Source organism: Struthio camelus, chromosome 2 (genome assembly GCF_040807025.1).
Source record: "Struthio camelus isolate bStrCam1 chromosome 2, bStrCam1.hap1, whole genome shotgun sequence".
Taxonomy (NCBI): domain Eukaryota; kingdom Metazoa; phylum Chordata; class Aves; order Struthioniformes; family Struthionidae; genus Struthio; species Struthio camelus.
Window position 1 is genome coordinate 94336778 of NC_090943.1, and position 20010 is coordinate 94356787.

Consider the following 20010-nt stretch of genomic DNA (forward strand, 5'->3'; position numbering starts at 1 on the left):
CAGTTAATTTGTTCTAACTCTAGTTAGCTAATTTTCGGTTTAAAGTTTAACGGTGTGACTTTAAAATCCATTTAAATGAATGATACTCAAAAGACATCGATAACAATGTATGTTTTTTTGTATAATTATTACAACATTTCATTATGCTTTATTTTTTGTAGTTATTTTATAGAGAACTTGATCTTGAACTTGATAGTCCTGCTGTTGAGCAAATCAAGGTCTGTTTGGCAGAATTCAAGATGGGGATTAAATAGGTAAAATATGATTTATACTCCAGTCTCTTGCAAACTACCACACTAGATAGCCAGCAACTGCAAAATGCTGTGTTTCTCCTACGTCTCCGCTTGGAAGGAGACAAGTCCCCTGGCCTCACGCAGAAGTGGTGTTTTCAGGCTCCTCAGTTCCTTTCACTAAAGAAGTCGGGCAACCCACCGAGTGGCTGCTGACCACCTGCACAGGGGGGGAATCACTGTAGTTAGTATAGGCTTGGCGAACGAACTACTAAAACAGCACTTGGCAGCCTCCGTGACTGTGATGGGATTTACAGTGCGAGTAACCTTGGCAGGAAAGCCTTCAAGCAGCCGTCAGCTGGCATAGGCACAGGACTGCCTGCAACTGGGATAACAGCAGCAGTACCCGACCACTGCAGCCGCCCCAGTCGCTTAGATCTCAGTGGAAGATGGGTATTGAGGGTATGTGTGCCAGGACGACAGTTACTGGTGTCTGCGGATCAAAGATAACTCCTTATGCCACATTAATCCACATACTTTATGGCCAGAAAGAGAGCTAAAAAGCCCCAGGAAGGCCGGCTCGCTCCCTGCCACGGGGCCAGCGCGGCGGCGAGGACCCTCACGGCGAGGCGGCGTCCCCGCTGCCCCGGGCTGCCGCCCTGCCCCCGGGCAGCCCCGCGGAGCCGCCTCGCTCCGCTCCGCCCCGACGCGGCCCGGCCGACGCCGCAGCGCGGCGAGGGGCGCAGGGCTGCGAGCGGCGCGGGCGCCGAGGTGAGTGACCGTCTTCGCCTGCCCCCCTCCCGCCCGGCGGCGGGCCGTGCGGTTGCGCGCTCCGGGTGCGCGTCTGCCCCTCTCCTCCTGGCTTGAGCAGGCATAAAAGTTAAAAAAAAAAAAGGGGGGGGGAAAAGAGTGTTGTTGAAGGGAAACTTTTGGAGGCTAAAGGAGCTGCCCCCCTCCTGGGGGTCGGTGGCGCGCCTTTACCTCAGCCGCCCGCCATGGCGGCGGCTGCTGCCCGCGGTCCCCTTCCGCGGGGTGCTCGGCCTCTTGAGTCCCTCCGCGCTCTTGCCTGCGCTTGGCCGCGGAAAACGCGAGCTCGGTTTTACCCCTTGGGTGGCGCGTCGGTGTGGGGCTGGGGCGGGGGGAGCCTCCTGCGGCGCCGGCCTGTGGGTCCGGCGGCCGGAGGGCTGCTCCCCCCCCCCCGCACCCCTCCCCCCCCAACGGTCGCTTTCTGACTGGAAACGGGCGGCTCTTCCCGCGCGGCGGCGGTTCCGCTTGGGGGGAGCCACACACTCCCCTTGATTTGAGATAAAAGGGAGGGGAGGTGGTTTGCCGGGTCTGTTCCCGGAGGGTGAGAGTTAAGCGTTGCCGGGAGGTCGAGCTGTCACCCAAGCATGTCCCTATCTCTAGTTCCACCTGCAGGCTGGCGGCGAAAACTGCCAATGGCTTTAAAATGGCTTTTTGGAGGGCTCCACCTGCCTAAAGTCTGGAAAACTAGCCGTTAAAACGGTGATTCAGAGACTGGAGACTTTTTTTTTTTTTTTGGGGGGGGGGAGGACTGTCATTAGGGGTGTTGCTTGTCCTTTCGGCAGCAGAGGTGCTCTGTTTCCAGCAGTCCTGGAGCAGGTATTCCTGTTTGTTCTTAGCCAGGAAAAAAGTACTGCTAGCTGATATCAGGTCCGATGCACATCTGTCTTTTCTGTGCCTCTGACGCTGTCTGTCTTTCCTAAGTAGCTGAGAGACAACATGCTAATCTCTCATTTTTACTCTGAGATAATAAGTGGATGTAATTTTTCCAGAGTTGGCAGAGTGCAGAGATGTCAGGATATTGAAAGAAACTAAGCAAAAAAAAAAAAAAAAGTTTTAATATACATGTATGTAACTCCATTATATTAAACAAGACCTGTCCTCTGGTATTCTCATTCATGCCAATTACTTAGCATGGCCGCATAAGTGGTAATCAATCAGGACCGAGCTTGGGGGCTGAAAGATAGCCCTGAACTCACAGGGAAAATTTAAATTCTTAAATTTTCAAGACCTTGGCCTCTAAATAGATTGAAAACTGAACAGGACTCATACCTGGTAGCTCTTTTGTGTAAGTGTTAGCACCGCTAGTATGCAAGAAAGAAAAAGTGACAAGACTATACAAGAATTAAACATCCTTCAGAATAAAACAGGAACAACACATGAACAGTTCTGTACGTGAGAGTGAATAGCTGGGCTTTAGCCAACTCTGTCATAAAGTGGGAAAACAACAAGTAATGGAGCTGACCCATTCCTGTTTTTGAAAAAAAAAAAGCATAACAGGAGATGTCATTTTGGTTTCTCATTGCTTTTGTAGGACATGGAAGATCAGGACCTGCCGTATGTGCTAATTGACTGTATAGGAGGGAAACACGGAGTATATGAGGACCATGTTGAATTTCTGAAGAAACATTTTTGCCTTATCACCATGAAAGAATATCTGGAAAACAAAAAGTTTCTTGGTGAAAAGATCAAAGCTATTTATATGTGGTATCACAAGCCCGTTATTGATAAAGAGCTGCTCCAGAGCCTGCCTATGTTGAAAGTAGTTGCAAGCTCTGGGGTGGGGATAGATCACTTGGACCTGAACCTCCTCTCCAGCTTTGGTGTGAAAGTGTCCAACACTCCATTTGTTGTTTCCACGGACACTGCAGACTTGGGAATGGCTTTGATGCTGGCATCTGCCAGGAGACTTGTGGAAGGTAATAAGTGAAATGGCTTTAGTCTTTCTATGGAAAGACTGACTCTTCAAAATATGCTATTAAAAAAACGTGTGCTGAGGTAAAAATAGGCTTAGAATAGAAATACAGAAAAATCCAGGGATGTGGAAAAAGTTAAGATAAATCTGTCTTGCTGACAATAACGTAAACACAGTCCATACAATTTCCACACAGACAAATCAGCAATATAGATATGTACCTTCTTCCAGACACACCTAATTCCAATCTCTTCTGTCTCAGCCCATAACCACTCCCTCATGCTGCTTATTCACTGCAGTCTCCAGAAATCAATCCACCAGCTCTGTGTTTCTTTTCCCTGCCAGCTTTGATGTATCTTCAAGATGGCCGGGAATCGTATTCTGGCCTTACTGGAAGTCTTTCAGTGATACTGCAACCTGTATTTCATCAGTTACACAATTCAGTATCTACAGTGTAGGTGACATCCATGGCGCTGCCAGCTTCTTTGACCCTATGGGCCAACCACCATGAGTAAGAAGGCCTGTTGCTTGAGGTGCCACTGAATGGGACAGTAGTTGGTATTGCAGGCAGAGAGAGATGACAAGCAGGTTTGTATGCACGTCAAAGGCAGATTGTCCTACCACCCTTGTCTTCCAAAGGGGGAGGTCTGTTTGTATCCTAAGCAAGAAATCAATTTAGGGAATCAGGTTGCTAGTGCAACTTCTTTGCCAGAAACACAGTAACACTAAGTTATCTGTCCTCTGCTTCTGTATTATGTTATCATAAAAAAGTAAGCAATGGTAACCAGATGCCAGGGATCATTCAAGTCCTTAATGTGACATTTTTCCTTTTTGTCTTCCCCCAAGGCTATCAGATGGCAGTTTCCCCTGACACTGAATATTTCCCTGCTGACTGGCTGGGAGTTGAAGTTTCTGGGACAACTCTAGGGATCATTGGAATGGGCACCATTGGCTACAAAGTGGCTCAGAGGGCCAAAGCCTTTGACATGAAGATTTTGTACCACAACAGGAACCAGAGGTAAAAACAGATATTGCTCCATGGAAAATCTGTTTTGTCAGTGCTTTTAAAAATTCCTTGGAGCTCTCACTGTCAAACTAATCTTATGTTCCCTCTGTGTCCAGATGATGCGCTCTCTGCAGCATTATTAATTATTCTAAGTGTCAGGAAGCAACGAGGGCTGGCTGTTCCCTAAGGGAAGGGGAGCCAGGTACAATAAATAACACGTCTGTCACCGACCAAGGCCCAGCCCCACAGTACCCGAGCAGAACCGGCCCAGACAGAGTGTCCAGGTTCAGCCAAGAGTCCAGATTATCAGTTCATGGCGATGAGGCAGATCTGAGGTCAAGCCAGGAAGTCAATCTGCAAATCAAGTCCTGCGATGGCCAGGTAGGACAGGGCCAGGCTGAGGGCAGGTTGGGCTGTCAGCTGTGTTGGCTGGGGTCAGGATCAGGCCTGATGAGGGTAACCGTGATGGCTGGGCAGGGCCGTGGGACTGGGGCAGGGTTGAGGCTGGGCCACGCAGTCAGTCCGCAGGTTGGGTCCAGATCAGCAGGGCCCATGGCCAGGCAGGGGCACAACTGTAGCAGTGCTGGAGACTGGCATTGCGGGTGGGTGCGTTGCTGGGGCAGAGACTGATGGCCCTGGGCTGGGCTGGAAAGAGATCCTGGGCCCTGGGGCAGGAGTAAGGGAAGGCCCCAGGGGAGGCTGAGCAGGGGCAGCAAGGTCTGATAGTGCCTTTGGTTCCCTGACAGTAAGTAGCTATCTCTTTATCAGCTGTTAATTTTAAGTGGCAAAATACATACACTTGCTTCAAGATGGTCATTAATTACACAATTTATACAATAACAAAGTCAGAAAACAATAGAACTGGTAGATCTCACTGATCTCCTTTTGAACTAGAGTTTCCTGAGCCTTTCCATAACGTCAATGACATCGCAATAGACTGAGGAATAGAGGAATAGTCCAGTAGGACCTAACTCCTGTGACTAGTATGTAGGAAGGACCCAGGTGTAAACAACTCATCCCTTCCGAATCAGCTGTCTTTAACAAAGAGAGCAGCACTTGCCAGCCCTTCGGCTATCCTCTGTGTGAAGTGCATGTGCAGTACCTGCCCCGATCGTGTCCTGAAATGGGTGTAAAGTGATGGCATATCCTACATCATATAGTTTCTGTGGGCCAGCACTGATCCACAGACCAGGCGGACTGCTATTGACATAAATTTCTAAGGATTTAAGCATTGCCCAGTTGTGTCTCTCTCAGCAATTTTCAGATCGGTTACTCTTCATAGGGAACGGAGTTAACATCAAACGTAACAGTCTTACATGTGGGTTGGAAAATAATCCTTGTTGCAACCGGAAGCTGTGTTACAAATATTTATTGAGTGCATTTATGTGGTATTCATTTCTTATTTTCCTTCCCCACAGATACAATACTGCACATTTTTATACAAAGCGCTTGATGTTCTGGGAAACAGAGATTAACATTTTTCTTTACTGTGTTTCAGCCAAGTAGCTAGCTAGCTGCTTCTCTCTAAAGGAGAAGCAAGAAAACAATTAAGAATCCATTTCTCTTAAGGTGATTTGAACTTCTTCTGTAACTTGTTGCTTGCTACTGGAGTTTATCTTTTTTTTTCCCCCCCCTGCAGAAACAAGGAAGAAGAAAGTGCTGTTGGAGCTATTTACTGTAAAAAGATAGATGACTTGCTCCAGCAGTCAGATTTTGTGATCCTGGCTGTGGTCCTGACTCCACAGACGCGCAAACTGATCGGGAAGAGGGAGCTGGAGCTGATGAAACCCACAGCTACTCTCATTAATATCAGCAGAGGTGAGGTGCAGAGTAAATAGAGCTGCTTTATGGTTGGTTGGCAGTTATGAATTTTGGGAGCATTAAAAGTCCTGGGAAAACCCAACCCTAATATAAAGTCTGTCACCCTGAAATTTTCAGTAAAATCTCCGATTACTAGATTATTTAGAAGTCCATGGCTGTGTCTTGGCAAAGCATTTAAGCATTTCCATAATTCTGAACAGGGTGGTCTCTAAAATGTCAGTGAGTTTAGAGTGCTGGAAGTCTTTGTATATGTGTATAACCTTCTAGCCAAGCCTTTTATTTTCCTCCCTATTTAGTGCGTTGTTCTTGCTAACATACATCAAGGTGGCACAGCCCACCCTGAAGACTGGCACTATACTTTGTTTTATGGTGCTATGTACTGCCTTTTGAAATCTCTGACTGTCCAGCTCTGATGTAAGCGCCCAAGCTTTTCCCACCCCTTTACCACCCTCTGCTGCCACTTCTGCTTTGTGAACATCACTAGCTCTACCATTTGCCTGAACAATATGCTAGAAAGGGTGGTGAGAGATCTGTACGGAATATGAAGATAAGAATATCTTTTTTTTAATTATAATTCAGGTCTGGTTGTGGATCAGGATGCTTTGGTGGAAGCCCTTCAAAACAAAGTTATTAAGGCAGCTGCTCTGGATGTGACATACCCTGAACCTTTGCCAAGGTAGAACACGCATTTAAGTTTAAATCTAAATGTGTGTGTGTGCACTTCACAATAAGTTTGTGAGCCTATGAGAAGTTATGTAATTTTTATAATAATTAGTAGAAGAACATAATGCATGTACACTAGTCCTGCTGAAATGATGTCCCCAATCCTTCAGTCCTAGACAAACAAGATTCATACTGACTTATTTGGAAGATTTGCTGCCTAAAAACTGCAAGCTAGGCAGGTGTTTGAACTCCACTCTGAATATGCGTGAATCATGCAATTAGTTTCTATTTGTAATTATTATTTTAAATATATCCCTGGCTCCCTTCAAGTTCTGAAATAGCAGATAAATGCTCTGTGAGTGACTGCTTCAATATTTCTTTCCTTTTGCAGGGATCATCCTTTGTTAAAGATGAAGAACGTTGTAGTAACTCCTCACATTGGAAGTGCCACTAAAGAGACTCGTCGCCTTATGATGGAAAACATGATTGAAAGCATGCAAGCTGCTCTTAGAGGTCTTCCTATCCCTAATGAAGTGTTACTGTAAAGTGGCTTCCATTTAATGATGATATTAATGTTAGTAATGTTTCTCCTGATGTGAGGAAATAGTAACTTGGTCACTCTTCACGTGATAGCCTGTGATCATGTAATTGGCCTCTGTGTGTTACACAGATAAAACACAGAGGTATAAGGCATAGTTTTAATTTATTCTAATAAGAAAAAGTGATTCTGTGTGGGAAAGTGGAGTGTTTGATCCCGAACTTAAGTAAAAAAACCTCAAAGTCCAGAATCTAGCATTGGTGTGATTTATTTTTCTTGTGTTCTCTTGAAAGCGCAGATCAGTGCAACACTGAATTGAAAGACATTTAACTCATTACATAACCCTATGTTCCAGTGCCACTAATGAACTCCGCTGCACAGTCAACTGCAGACTATTTTAGACTGACTGTTCTGGAGATTTCTCACTCCAGCAGCAATGCGTAACTGCGGACTCCTTTGCAAGGCCTTTGCTGGTACAGCCCTTTAATGGAAACGTAGCTTATGTCAGCAAACAGATTTATTCTTGCTTATAAGCTAACTCAGCTATCCAAATAATATAGCCCGTGCATAAGTTATGTCTGCACAGGGCTTGGGGTTAGTTTAGCTGTGTTGGCTGGGAGCATGATTTGTCCCCTGCCATACCCCCAGACCTACTGCCAAATTGCACGGCTGGGCCAGCAAAACTGGCCTGAGGAGGCACAGGAGGTGCCCTGCGTGCCGCCTCCTCGGCCGCAGTGACTGCCCCACCGCCCTGGTTACGTGTCCCGGCGCGCCGGGGTGCAGCAGAGGGCGGTGCGGGAGGCAGCGGGGCTGCCCCTGCCCCGAGCACGCCCGCGCACCCGCCTCCCCCTAACTGGCGAGCAGGAAGCGCAGGAAAACAAGAGAAAAATCAGAAAAATTAAGAGAAGGGAAAAAAAAAAAAAACTCCAGAAAAATGACAACCCTTCTCCGGGCTGAAGCGTCACTGCTCTGGGGCGGGCAGGGGGCGGGGGGGAGGCCGAGGCGGCCCCGCAGCAGCTCCGCCCCGGGCCCGGCCTCGCTGTTACCGCCGCCTCCGGCGGGGGCGCTGCGGTCCCGCCGCGAGCCGGGCCGGGCCGGGCCGAGACCATGTGGGGTGCCCGGGCGGCGGCGGCGGCGGCGGCGGCGGCGGCGCAGGGCGGGCGGGCGCTGCGCACCTCCGCCGCCCTCGGCGGCTCCAGGAACCTACTGAAGAAAATGCTCCACAAAACCAAGTAGGTGCCGGGGCCGGAGGCGCTCGCTGCGGCCGGGCCGGGCCGGGCCGCCCGGCGGGGACTGTTGGGGCCTCGGGGCGGGAGGCCGTGAGCGGGCTGCGCCGCCGCCTCCCTGCCAGACGCCGGGCTCGAGCGGTCTGTGCCAGCGCAGTAAAAACCCTGTTGGCCCTCAAATACCCTCAGATATGCGCAGGGGTGGACGTAGGCCACCTTCAGTCTGCCCTGCGAACAGCAGCGTCCGGTAGCTCTAGGGTTATGGGAGAGGTATTTTAATATTGTGCCAAGTTATATCGCTTCCTGAACAAACATTTTTTTTTTTTGGTGATTTTTTATTTGTTTGTTTGTTTTTGGTTTTCTCCCTCCTCCACGTGGAGCAGCTTGCGCGGAGGGGAAGCGTTGCATCCTGCACGGCCCGCTTAAACAACTTGTAAATGTTAACGTGCAAACCTGAAAGCTTGTGGGCACAAAATCCGGTGGTGGTGGGTGTTATGTCAGTGTGTTTTCAGGCAGGTGACGTTTTAATTGCGCGGGGTACCCGTTATTTCTCTGAATTGCTTAAAGATAAAGATGCATTCCTTTCCTTTGTTTTTTTTCCCCCCAAAAGAAAGAAGTTTTGGTATGACAGTCCTGCCTTGGAGTCCAAAATGGTAAGTACAAGCTTTTACAGTACTGTGTTTATCTGTGCCAGGAGGAACAAACTTGTACTTCTGCCGCTGCACGTAACTTCGGGAAAAGTATTTTTTGGTGGAGAAATAGCAAAATGTTACGGATGCACCAATGCGCTCGAGCCTGTGCCAGAGAACTGATCCATACTGAAAATTCTGTATACTTGCTTAGTTTTAATCTGGATCGCTTTCCCAGTGTGACACTCAATGAGGCTAGGCTACGTATCAGCACAGAGAGGAGGAATCACTGCAGAAGAAACCTTCAGCAGGAGGGCCACAGCTTCCTCTGTAAATGGCGCTGCTGGCTAACGTCAGCTAAAACAACCATGAAACGGTGGCTAACTGAAAAAAAGTTATTTTTAGGTCAAGTACAGTGTTGTGATCTGCTTCCATAATGAAGCCTGTTCAGCTGCAGGCATAAAGGATGCAGGATGATACTCCAAATGGTATTGAAAGACGTTCCAGAGCCAATTATTGTAAGCTCATAGTTAAACTAGAGAATATTTTTTTCTATGTTCGATTGGCAGGAATTATTATTCTTTCCTCATTATTTCCTACAGTAGTATGGGGCACAATGTTCCACTTTTTGATATCCCCTATGTGCTTTCACTTATTTTTCTGCAGTTGTAGGGATCATGGATATGGTTCATACCTTTAGCTTTTTTACTCTCTTACCATGGCATGCTGTAATTTTTGAGGCTTTTGGCTCAGGTAGATGCTGTAAGGTTACTGGGGAGGTAGTCTTGCAGTACATGGAGTAGATGTTCTCTGGATCCTTTTGGAAGAAACATCCACAGCATGGTTGCTTGCCATTGCAAGGAACTGCTAGGCTCGACGACCCCAGAGAGCCTTTCCAGACCAGTTTTCCTATATTGAAAAGGATGGTGTCCATGCTGCAAGAATCTCTGATTGTAATCGCTTTGAATTCTTACTGGTATGAGGCAAATTCTGATCAGTCTGGAGAGCGGGGTCCCAGTCACAGAATGACAAACCTCTCTTTTTTTTTTTTTTGAGTTTAATTACTTGGGTTTGTTGTTTTTTTTTTTTTTTAGTTTTTCTTCTAGTTACAAATTATACTGTGCTCAAACTTCTCTTTCTGGGCAAAGTACACTGCAAAAAAGAAGTACATGAGACTTATCTGGAAAACAAGTTTTTATGTTTTTTTTGAACAGCAATATTTTCTTGTTAATACCTGCTCTGTTTTAGAAAACTGATTTACTGAGCTGTAAAACTAGCTGCAAAATACTAAAGAAAATAAGAAACCTTGACTATGATTCATAAAGATCAAAAGTTTTGTGAGGAGAAATTCTTTAAACATTTGATATATAAGACTGATATAAGGCCAGCACAGCTGCAACAGTGGCACTCTAAGAGCATGCCTAGTAACACTGTGTATTATCGCCTAGTATAAGTTTGTAACTACTGACTAATTTTTGTTTCTTTGCTTTGTTTTTGGAAGATGTATAAACCAACCAAGTTGGCCTCTGTGATGAAAGATGACCAGACAAAAATTAGAAAAGAAGATAACATACGCTGCAGAGTCTTGAATAATCTTATTTATAAAGCTGTGACAGAGATGATGAATACCTGTGAAATTAATCAAGAGCTTTATGACCTCAAGCTAGAAATCTGCAAGGCAAGTGCAAAAACTACAGCTTGTGTTGAGCTGCTCTGATTATGCCTTGAGGCTGGTGCCGCATGCTGAAGGAGCTCCCCTGGGCTGACATGTGCCAGGGGGCTTTGCTGCAGCCCTGCCAACTGTGGCACTGCAGTTGAAGAGGAGACACTGGGTTCGCCTTGCCTGCTAGGAGAGCTTTGCTGCTGTTGTACCAGTGCAGTTTGCCAGTATAGTAATGCAAATGTCATTTACTCCAACGAAATGGTGGGTTTTGCTGGTATGACTTTTTTTTTCTGTTATGTGAACACATATTACTCACCTTGCCCCTTTCAGATGAAGGAGCCTGGTTTTACCAACATAACTATACCTTTACCAGAGGCTTTTCTTGATGCAGCTGTATGTATGAGAGCTGATGCCTCCTTGTTCCCTCATCAGCTTCAATTACACAGTAGAAGGCTTAAACAGTGAATGAGCTTAGTTCAAAAGAAGGCGAGCTTAATAATTTTTACCTTCTATTTGCATTGGCAAACAGGTTTCCAGAAGAATTAGATATGTTTGAACCTACTTGTAGCTAGTGTTGTAATTTACAGATCGGAGGGGGACATTAAAGCTGTGATTCAGAAACTAAGTCAGTCTCAGCATTCTTGTTTATTGCTTGTAGTTTTCTCTTCTGTGTTTGCTGTATTCTTCAGGTGAAATAATAGCAAGGTTTGGCATAAAAACTTTATAGACTTAGCTTTGTTGGTTAGAAGCACAGAAAAGTACCTCATAGCTGTATCTGTGACAAGGGGTTTGTCAGTTATGATAGAAACAGATCTTTATGGTTGCTGAATCCGTTCTGCCTTCAGGCAAATGATTTAAATTACATGGGTGAGGTAGCCTTTTGGATGTATATGTGCAGCATTCCTCTTATGTTATTTCTCTCTCTGGGGCTTTGGGGATTGCCTGTGTAACCCTAATGGCATGTCTACACTTAAAAATACTGGCTGGTGTAGACAAGTCACAACACTTTCCGGAGACTTTGCTGTAAATGAAACAACAGATTTGACTTATGAAATAAGGGAGGGAAAGAAACAACCTTCTTACAAATACAGTACAGATATATTTTTGTAACTACGTTGTGCTTATTGCCCCTGCTCCACTGGGACATGGAAGAGACTCAGTCCTGTTTTATTCTTGAGCTAATTGTGATCTGATATCCTTATTTCCATTATCAGAAGAAAGCTCTTAGAAGGCTTTCTACAATACAGCAGAATTTGCTTTCTCATATCTAAAGTCAAAGTCACCTAGTAGTAATATAAGATGATAAGAATCGTTCTTCAAGCTTCATGCATCAAAATTTTATCCACTCAATTACATTACTCATGTGATCAAGAAATGGCTTGTTTTGGGTTGGGATGTTTATGTGCTTTAATGTTAGGCTTAGTCTGGGAGATGGGGAAGGCTGATCTTGCAACAGGGACAACCAGTTAGTGATCATTGTTCGTGATCACATTTTCAGTGAGTGGTGGCTTTCTGAAAGGGGGAGTTCTTTGGTAGTGGAAAACAATCGTTGTCTAGCCTCATGTGTGAGGACAGTCCATTCTGCCCTAAAATAACTGCCACAGGAAAAAGCAGGTGCTGTTAATTTGTCAACAGCAGATGACAAATGGTCATGATGGTCATGCAGTTCTCGTTCCTAGGAATATCCTTCCTGTGAGTTGTTTTTTTCTGCTAGTGTCTGTAGACAGCTGTTTGTTTGAAGAATGAGTTTCTAGACGAGGCAGCTTCTTGATCTCTGAACTGTGCCTTGTAATTGGTAGTTTATACTTTTCCTTCCCTCATTCTCAACTCTTCTTTGGTTGACCTGAACAGGTTAATAGAACTGGCTTTGCAGAAATCTGCTGAATGTACTCTGTCAGTGTGAAGTGTTTGTTAAGACAGTGCTAGATGAGATGAATGACAGTTATGGAAATCTGTCAAAATTCAATTTATGTTTAAAAATGTATTCTTCAGGAAGGTAGTCAGCCTACTTCATGTTGTGCAGGGACAGAAGCATATGTGTTTTCAATTGCATGCACGACAGCTATGAGCTACAGATTCAAATGCTGGAGGTTCCCAGTTCAATGAGGGCTTTCAAACTGAAGACTCTTGAGTTACAATGGCATCCTCTTTTCTGTGACTATCAAAACCAAACTCTAGGTGAGAACAAACCAGATATTGTCACCGTTCCTTCTGTGGCAGAAACATGCACTTTTCAAGAACTGTATTCCAAAATAGCATGCAATAAATAGTACTTCTGGGCTATTGGTGACAGCAGTAGCATGACATTCAGTAAATGTAGCACTGTCAATAACATAGAAGTGTTTAAGGACTTCTCCATTTAATTTCGCTTAAGGAGGGTGATTAGGCAATGATTTTCCTAAATTAAAAAGTGCTCTCACATACAAAATGTGAATCTTACTCAGTGTTAAATCATACTGCTGTAAGGACACTGTGTCCTGTTGGTTCTTAAGAGCAAGGGGAAAGGAAAGGTTCTCCTAAGCATTTATATATCCAAATTGGGTTGCTGCATGTTTATTTATGAAGGGGATGCTTTGTTGTATATGAAGTATGTGTATATATATGTATGCACACACGCACGCATAGGTATGTATAAATTTGAAAGAAGGTTTACCTTTTTGCAGGTGTCCATGGCATCAAAGTTTTCAGCATGTCGTATTTACTGGAACCCTACTTCTACTACAGAGAAAGACAGTTATGTTGAAAGTGTATTGCGGAAGAGTGCTCCACGTATACGGTACTGCTATACCATAAACTGTTACACTACTTCATAAATTCATAGCCATGTACTATATTAAGAACATTTCTTAAGCATTTCTAACAATCTAAATCTGACTTGTTGGGATACTTTAGGTTTTTAGATATTTAGGGTCAAAGTGTCTCCTGTGATGAACCTCACAGGGATGGATGGCAGTCTCAGGCCAGCTGTGAATTCTCCTGTTGGAGCATAGCTGGCTTACTTGGCTTCTTTGCTTTCCTCAGTTTGTACTGGGCTGGCAGAAAGAAAGAGGAGTTTAGCAAAAGTGTGATTTCATTGCATTAGTGGTGGCGTTTTGGGCATACTAGGCCCTACAATACACCAGGATATGTGCTGCACAAGAGAGAACTTCTGGATATATGAACTACCTCCTTCCAGATTCATTGTGCAGTTCTGGTAGCTGGAGACAATTTGTTTTTGTTTGTTTGTTTTTTCACAGAGCCATTTTATCAGAGTGTTTTTTTTCCCTTACGTCTCAGTAAACATTTCTGTGCATTTTGTTGTCCCTATGTTTTTTTTTTTTCCTTTACCTGCATTTAAATTAATAGAATTGCTCTGAGTATACAAATTAACATCTTGCATGCAGTAACCTCTGCAAGTATTGCTTGTACCATGTCCCATATGTAAGGTGTCTGGTAGCTTGCATTTTTATTTAACAAGCTAAAAGTGTCCTGGATTTTAATTCTGGAAATGACTTACTGATAGCACGTTCTAGACAGCGGACCGCCGGAAGGGATGACCAATACGCAGAAATCCTTCACAATATTGCTACCAAAAAATAAGTGTGAGGATACCACCAGGTTTTGTGATACTTTTACCTGTTTCTGGCAGAGGGACTAGTGAGTTTTCAGGATATTACGCAAATTTTGTTCTCTTCCTTTGCTTACCCTGTGCTATCCAGGCGGTTTGTTGGAGTGTCAGGACTTCACCCCATGGGGAAGGTGGCCTTGGAACATGCTTAAAGGGCCATTTCCTTCTCCCCTGTTTCCCAAGGCTGTGTAACTCCCACTCCAGCACAATACCCTCCTGTACTCCTCACCTGGGACCCAGGAACCGGATCTGGGTGGCAGCTTCCACGCTTTGAGAAGGAGTGTTGCTGGCTGGAGAAAAGTTGAAGGGGGCACAGCCAGTCCCTCCTGCAGACAGCACGGAGGACTAGTTAGTTGTCTTGCCACACGGTGAGGGCTGTAACCTCCACCTGCTCTTGCCACTACAGTGGGGTTGGGCAAGCCAAATGGAGTGGGGAAAAACCTGGGCCAGCCTGTGTGTGTACAGGGGACAAGAGTGATACTCAGTAGGGTCTGCAGCTAACAGTTTTAAGACGATATACATTCTGAGCTGAGGTTCTGCAATGATATATTGCTGAGCGCTAACCTGAATGAGTACCCTTCGGACTGTAAGGATAAGACCGGACCGTATCCTTAAACTTTCAGTACTGCTCTAATGTAATTCAGTAACGAATGTTTTGCCTGTCCTGGAGATAATGTACTATTAATTAAAGTGAATGTTGTATTTTTGCCAGGTATCTTCTGATGAGTAATCAGATTATAGGAAATGTACCCCCAATAGTATTTGTAAAAGACAAAGAAGCAGCAGCTTTGAAAAAGGTAATGGTTGTCCTTGACTCAATGTACAAATATCACGATATGCATTACATGATGACTTAGCATATCATAGTGCTTTGGAATACAGAGAGAGATGATCATTCAGTTGCAATGGCAATCTACATTAAAAATCAGTCTTTGTCTTTAACCTTTCCTCTTCGTACTCATGTTCCAAAGCATTTTGGTAAAGACTCTTAACTGATACTGATGCTTGTATACAGTGTAAAAGAATCCTTGTGGCTACGTCCTCATGAATTTTGTTGATGCTTATCTGTTAAAATTTCTCAAGTGATTTAGGGAGTCTTGTGCCAGATAAGTAAGAGAATAAGTAAATCAAATGGCCTAAAAAAAGAAATTACACTGTCAAGGTAGCCAGTTATCTCCTGTCTGGCACATACTACTGTAGGAATGAGGTCTGAGGAACTGTGTTCCACACTTGAAACATTAAATGTTCTTAACATGCCATTGAATCTAATTAGTGATTTTGTTGTTGTTGTTTACCCCAGCCTTTTTCCATCTATGAATTGTTAAAAAAAATTTCTAGGGAAGTGCATGTTTTTCCATAGAGGATTAAGCTCACTGATACTCTTATTTTCTTCAATCTTCAGTGTTCCGCATTTTCTCTCAAAGTATTGACAGTTTTAACTAGCAGAAATATTTCTGGAATAATGGTGTATTCTAGGAATTTGCTGTTACTAGGACAGTGAAGGGAAAGCTCTTTTAAAAGGTGACGTTTCTAGAAGAGAAAAATGACACTAATGAATGGAATTTCATTTAAAAAAAAAAAAAAAAGGCTCCTCAAGCTATTTATGTGAATTTAGGGCACAGAAATGTGAATATGCTCACTTCGGCTAATGTTCTTTAAAGTGCCTTGTTCTTAGATGTGTTGCTATTAGTACTAGCATATGCAATTACTATTAATAACTCCTGGGCTCATACAGTGCATTTTAGCAGCCTAGGAAGAGATGAGGATAACTTCATTACTCTCTAGAAGTGCAGTGAACTGCTTGAAATTTCTTTGGTCAGAAAAATTCGGAAAGGGTGTCATGCCAATATTCTGATCCATACTGTACGTCTTTCTCATCTGCATTAGGATTAACAAAAAGCACAAGAATGAAGATGAACTAAGCACTTCTGAAAGCTGCTTGTATTCATTCTTATGCCTTCCCCAGCTCAATACAAGAATTTCTACACAATCTACCTGTGATTATGAAGGAACCTTGTCATTATTACTATTGTTATTAGCATATCTAGGTGGAACAACAGTATTTTTGCAAGTCCTACTTTTTAGGTCTGTTATTATGGAACCTGTTCTGCTAATCACCGTTTCCCAGTCTTCTTTAAATGACCACCTGTTCTCTTTGAAGAAGAAAACCCCTTGGCCTACTTTGCCTTCAAGTTTTAGTGCACAGGCACCTTTCTTGATGCTAGGCTAAGCTAACCACACAAGAAAAGTAAAAAATCCTCCTTCAGTGAATGGCACTAGGAAACACGTAGATGGATCATCTTCTCATGCTTCGCAGACTGTGTGGTTTGAGTAATCCACAATTTTGAGTAACAGGGCTTGAAATAATGTAGCAGAAACTGATTTTTAAGTGTTGCAAGACAGGGAAACACCATGCAATTCAACTCCTAGAAGAAGAGCACCCTGAATTAGAAGGGAAGTGATGTAAAGAAAAGTAGGAATAAAAATTTCAAATTGATAAAATTTTCACAAATGGGTACAGTCTGTGAGCATCAGATTCACTCAATTTGTAGCTCTTACCAGCTGGATATGATGTTAAAAGGATGCTGGGAAAACTGTTCAATGTTTATGTGAGATAGAGACAAAAACTTCCAGAAAGAGGGAAGAAGTGACAAAAATCCCGGCATAAGGATGAATTTGCAAGATTAAAGTAAAAACAAATCAAAAAGTATATGTTCAGAATATGCATAAGACAAAAAATTTTGAAGGAAGTGTAGTCTATGGATTGATTATGCTATTTGGTGTAAAATTCGCAGGCAAGAAGGATAAGCCGATCCTGACACACTCATAGCTTAAAAAGTGTGCGAGATCTGTTGACTGATCCAACTTATCTCATGGCCAGTGAAAAATTACGCCATAACATGCATTTCATAGTAGCTATTTAAATGAAAATGGAAGAAAAGGCTATTTTGAAATGATTCTGCTAAATATCCCATACACGTAGAAAAGAAATTTATAATTCCTGTTTGATGTTTGTCTGTTTCTTGTGTAGGTTTTAGTACAGGGCCTTTGATATGTGTTGTCTTCATGTGTTTACAGATTGATGAGTTATTGTCAATTGCTGATTTTGGACCTCCAGAAGAAGAAGAAGAAGAGTTACCTCAAAATGATTCCAGGTGGGCTTTTAAAATCAAAATTGGACAAGTGTCTATTTTCATCTGTCTTTGCCAACTGGAGTATTATTTGACATGGCAAAATGTTGTTGTTATATCAGAATTCAGGAAAGTGCTATCAAGAGGAAGTACAAAGTAGAAGAGGGAGAGTTTGTGGAAGACCTTACCCCAGTAAGGCTCCTTGGCTTTTAGAAGGCTCAGGTGGGCCTCTTGTAACAGAAAAGACTACAGAATAACTAAGGACAAAACTAATATGTTATCATCCCACAAATGTATATGTAGAGGGTGGCCTTTTATTTTGTGTTTTAAACTTTCTTTACGAATGTAGCACCCATTTATTAAAACTAGCAGAAAATATTTCTTATTGTATGTGCTCTGGTTTATTTTTATATTTTAGTGCTGAGATGTTTTTTATGGGCTATTTTGTCTTTGATTCTTCTGCACAGGTATCTTGCTGCAGACCACAGGTTTGCAAATAACAAAAGGGAAAATCTACTTTTTGTGTTTAAGTGGACCTCTGTTAAGCTGTGGAGAATGATGGAATTGTCACATGTAACAACAGTGTGTGTAGGCTCTTGGAGGCGATTAACCCATAAGGTGATATCAAAACATAGTCTCAGCAATCAGCAGTGTCTGACCGCTCTACTCTGAGTGATGTGGTCGTGGGATTTGTCACTTGTGGACCCAATACTTGTTCTGGTATTGGTGTCGTTAATTTTATGAGAGCAACATTTCTAGAACTTCTTAGAATTCAGGACTCAATGTATTTGCAATAATTAAATTTAAAAAAATGCCTCATAGCAGTAATAGCTATTTCTTGCTGGTGATTTCCTTATGTAGATAAAAGCCCTGTGTTTACCAGCATAAACATACCATTATCCTATCCATTTGGCATCTCCTATTGTGGTGTAAGTTTGGGTTGTTGTACATGTACGTCAGTATAGTTTACTGATACATCTACCTACCTAGGTTAATAAAACATAACTTATTTTCGCATTCTTCTCTGAGGGATTTTTGGCTCTTGGGGACTGGGTTGAGCAAGCTGTTAGGACAGTGACTATATGGGCTGGATACTCTTGAAACCAGCAAGAGCCTTCCACTTGTGTGCTGGAGTCTCTTGGTGAAAAAGAACGTCACCTTTTGTGCCTTAATGGCTCCAGGACTGTTCATCAGGTGCAAATCAGGAATAAATTCTGAGAGGAAATCACAGTTGGGACAGACTTTGCCGCAGGGCACCTAACAGCTTGCTCGGTTTGTCTCATGGAAATGCTTCGGTCCAGCCTAAGGTACTGCACTGTTCATGTGTCTGTCTGACATGTTCTGGGTATAGGCTGCTTTTTTCGACTCCTTAGAGAAGCGGGAGTAATCTTAACTTCCTTGGGGCTCCCAGATCCAGTGCTAACTCTGTCGTCTATGCGTGCCTTTTCCTAGAGCACAACCCTAGCTTAATACTCTGGCTTACAGGTACATCTTTTCAGGGCCAAAGGGTTGGTAGCAGCGGACAGATATGTAGACTTTGAGGAAGATGTCAAAGCCAGTCATGCTTTATTTATCCAGGTACATTTATGGCTGGAGTACAATAAAACTTTTTTTTTTTTTTAATGATAGTGTGTTGTACATCCTCCTGAGTTTCTCAGGTTGAAGCTTTTAAGACTGATGTTTGTTCATCTTCTGGGTAACCTGCTCTTCTGCAAAACCCACTCTCTACAACAGCTAGAAACTTAGTCCAGTGGTAGTTCTTCCTCTTTAATATGGGGAGCACAATGCTGAACACAGTGAATTAGTAAACTCCAAATGAAAATTCCAGTTTATTTATGGATTACCCAAACTGTCACAGTCAACATTGCTGCTTAAAATATACACAGAGGGGAAAAAGAAAAAAAAAACACAAAAATCTTTTTCTTTTCACAGTAAATCAGGCTCTTCAACAACAGAATCTTCAGATTCACCCATCCGGTCTAATCTTTTTGGTATTGATCATGAACTGCTGAATAAGCAGATAATGGAGTACAAAAGACTGAAAGTGTCCAAAGATACAGAAAGCATTGCGTGGATGGAACAGCAGGAGCAGCAGCTGTCTATGATTCAGAAGAAAATGAAAAAGAAGAAAGTAAGGAATCCTCCTGATGATGACGTTACACCACAGGAATACTTACTGGACAAATGTGAAGCTGATTACTTGGATGACAGCACTGAATCAATCTCAGACTATGAGCTGGAGCTTGAATTACAGGAAGAGGAAAACAAATTGGAGGCAGATGATGGCGAAACTGAAAGTCAACCTACTGTTACACTGAAGTGAAGAAGCCACTCCCTTAAAAATGGAGACTGTCAATAGTAAAAAAGACTGACATAGATACTGAAAGATTAGGTTTGTACAGTCTGTTCGCCACTTCCTCTTTGAAACTAACGGGTTTGCCACACATGCTGAGGTTTGCTAGCAGAAGTTACGTAAGAAAGATGAAAATAATGTTTGCAATGATCTGTTAAGAACCTTTCAAGCTGCTATAGTTAGCTATATAGCTGCTATCAGCCAGATAGCAGTTTGCTAAAAACAAAATATACAGTGGGCAACACCGTGAGTTAAAACTTCTGGCAGTTCTGTTGATTATTTCCAATAAAATTATTCTTGTTTCTGTGTGATTAAAAGAAAAACCTTTTGGGGTGATTTGGATAAAAATAACATAAAATGATGGTGCCTTTTTTTCTAAGGGCAGGAAGGAAGCAGAATAATGACAATGGAATTCAAAAAGCAG

General features: G+C 43.3%; 2 protein-coding genes and 1 long non-coding RNA gene across 4 annotated transcripts; 2 read left to right on the forward strand and 1 right to left on the reverse strand.

Moving 5' to 3' along the window:
• Window positions 1–96: 96 nt before the first annotated feature.
• LOC138065963 (uncharacterized) lies at window positions 97–1611 on the reverse strand. Its single transcript, XR_011139023.1, has 2 exons — window positions 1212–1611; window positions 97–450 (listed from the first exon to the last, which is right to left on the reverse strand). It is a non-coding gene; the product is annotated as an uncharacterized lncRNA (long non-coding RNA).
• On the forward strand, window positions 966–7230 carry LOC104153045 (probable 2-ketogluconate reductase). The gene is made up of 6 exons (XM_068931625.1): window positions 966–1001; window positions 2569–2953; window positions 3796–3967; window positions 5595–5773; window positions 6356–6452; window positions 6831–7230. The coding sequence occupies exons 2-6, from the start codon at window positions 2572–2574 to the stop codon at window positions 6982–6984; spliced, it is 984 nt and encodes a 327-aa protein (XP_068787726.1). The 5' UTR covers window positions 966–1001; window positions 2569–2571; the 3' UTR covers window positions 6985–7230.
• An 813-nt stretch (window positions 7231–8043) lies between these two features.
• RBFA (ribosome binding factor A) lies at window positions 8044–19909 on the forward strand. 2 transcript variants are annotated; one of them, XM_068931626.1, is made up of 7 exons: window positions 8044–8209; window positions 8814–8856; window positions 10334–10510; window positions 13159–13271; window positions 14815–14899; window positions 17181–17257; window positions 19166–19909. In XM_068931626.1, exons 1-7 carry the CDS (start codon window positions 8085–8087, stop codon window positions 19554–19556), a joined length of 1011 nt encoding a protein of 336 aa, XP_068787727.1. In that variant the 5' UTR covers window positions 8044–8084; the 3' UTR covers window positions 19557–19909. The 2 variants fall into 2 exon arrangements, with proteins under 2 accessions (XP_068787727.1, XP_068787728.1); XM_068931627.1 differs by lacking the exon at window positions 8044–8209 and adding an exon at window positions 8228–8473.
• The last annotated feature ends 101 nt before the right edge of the window (window positions 19910–20010 follow it).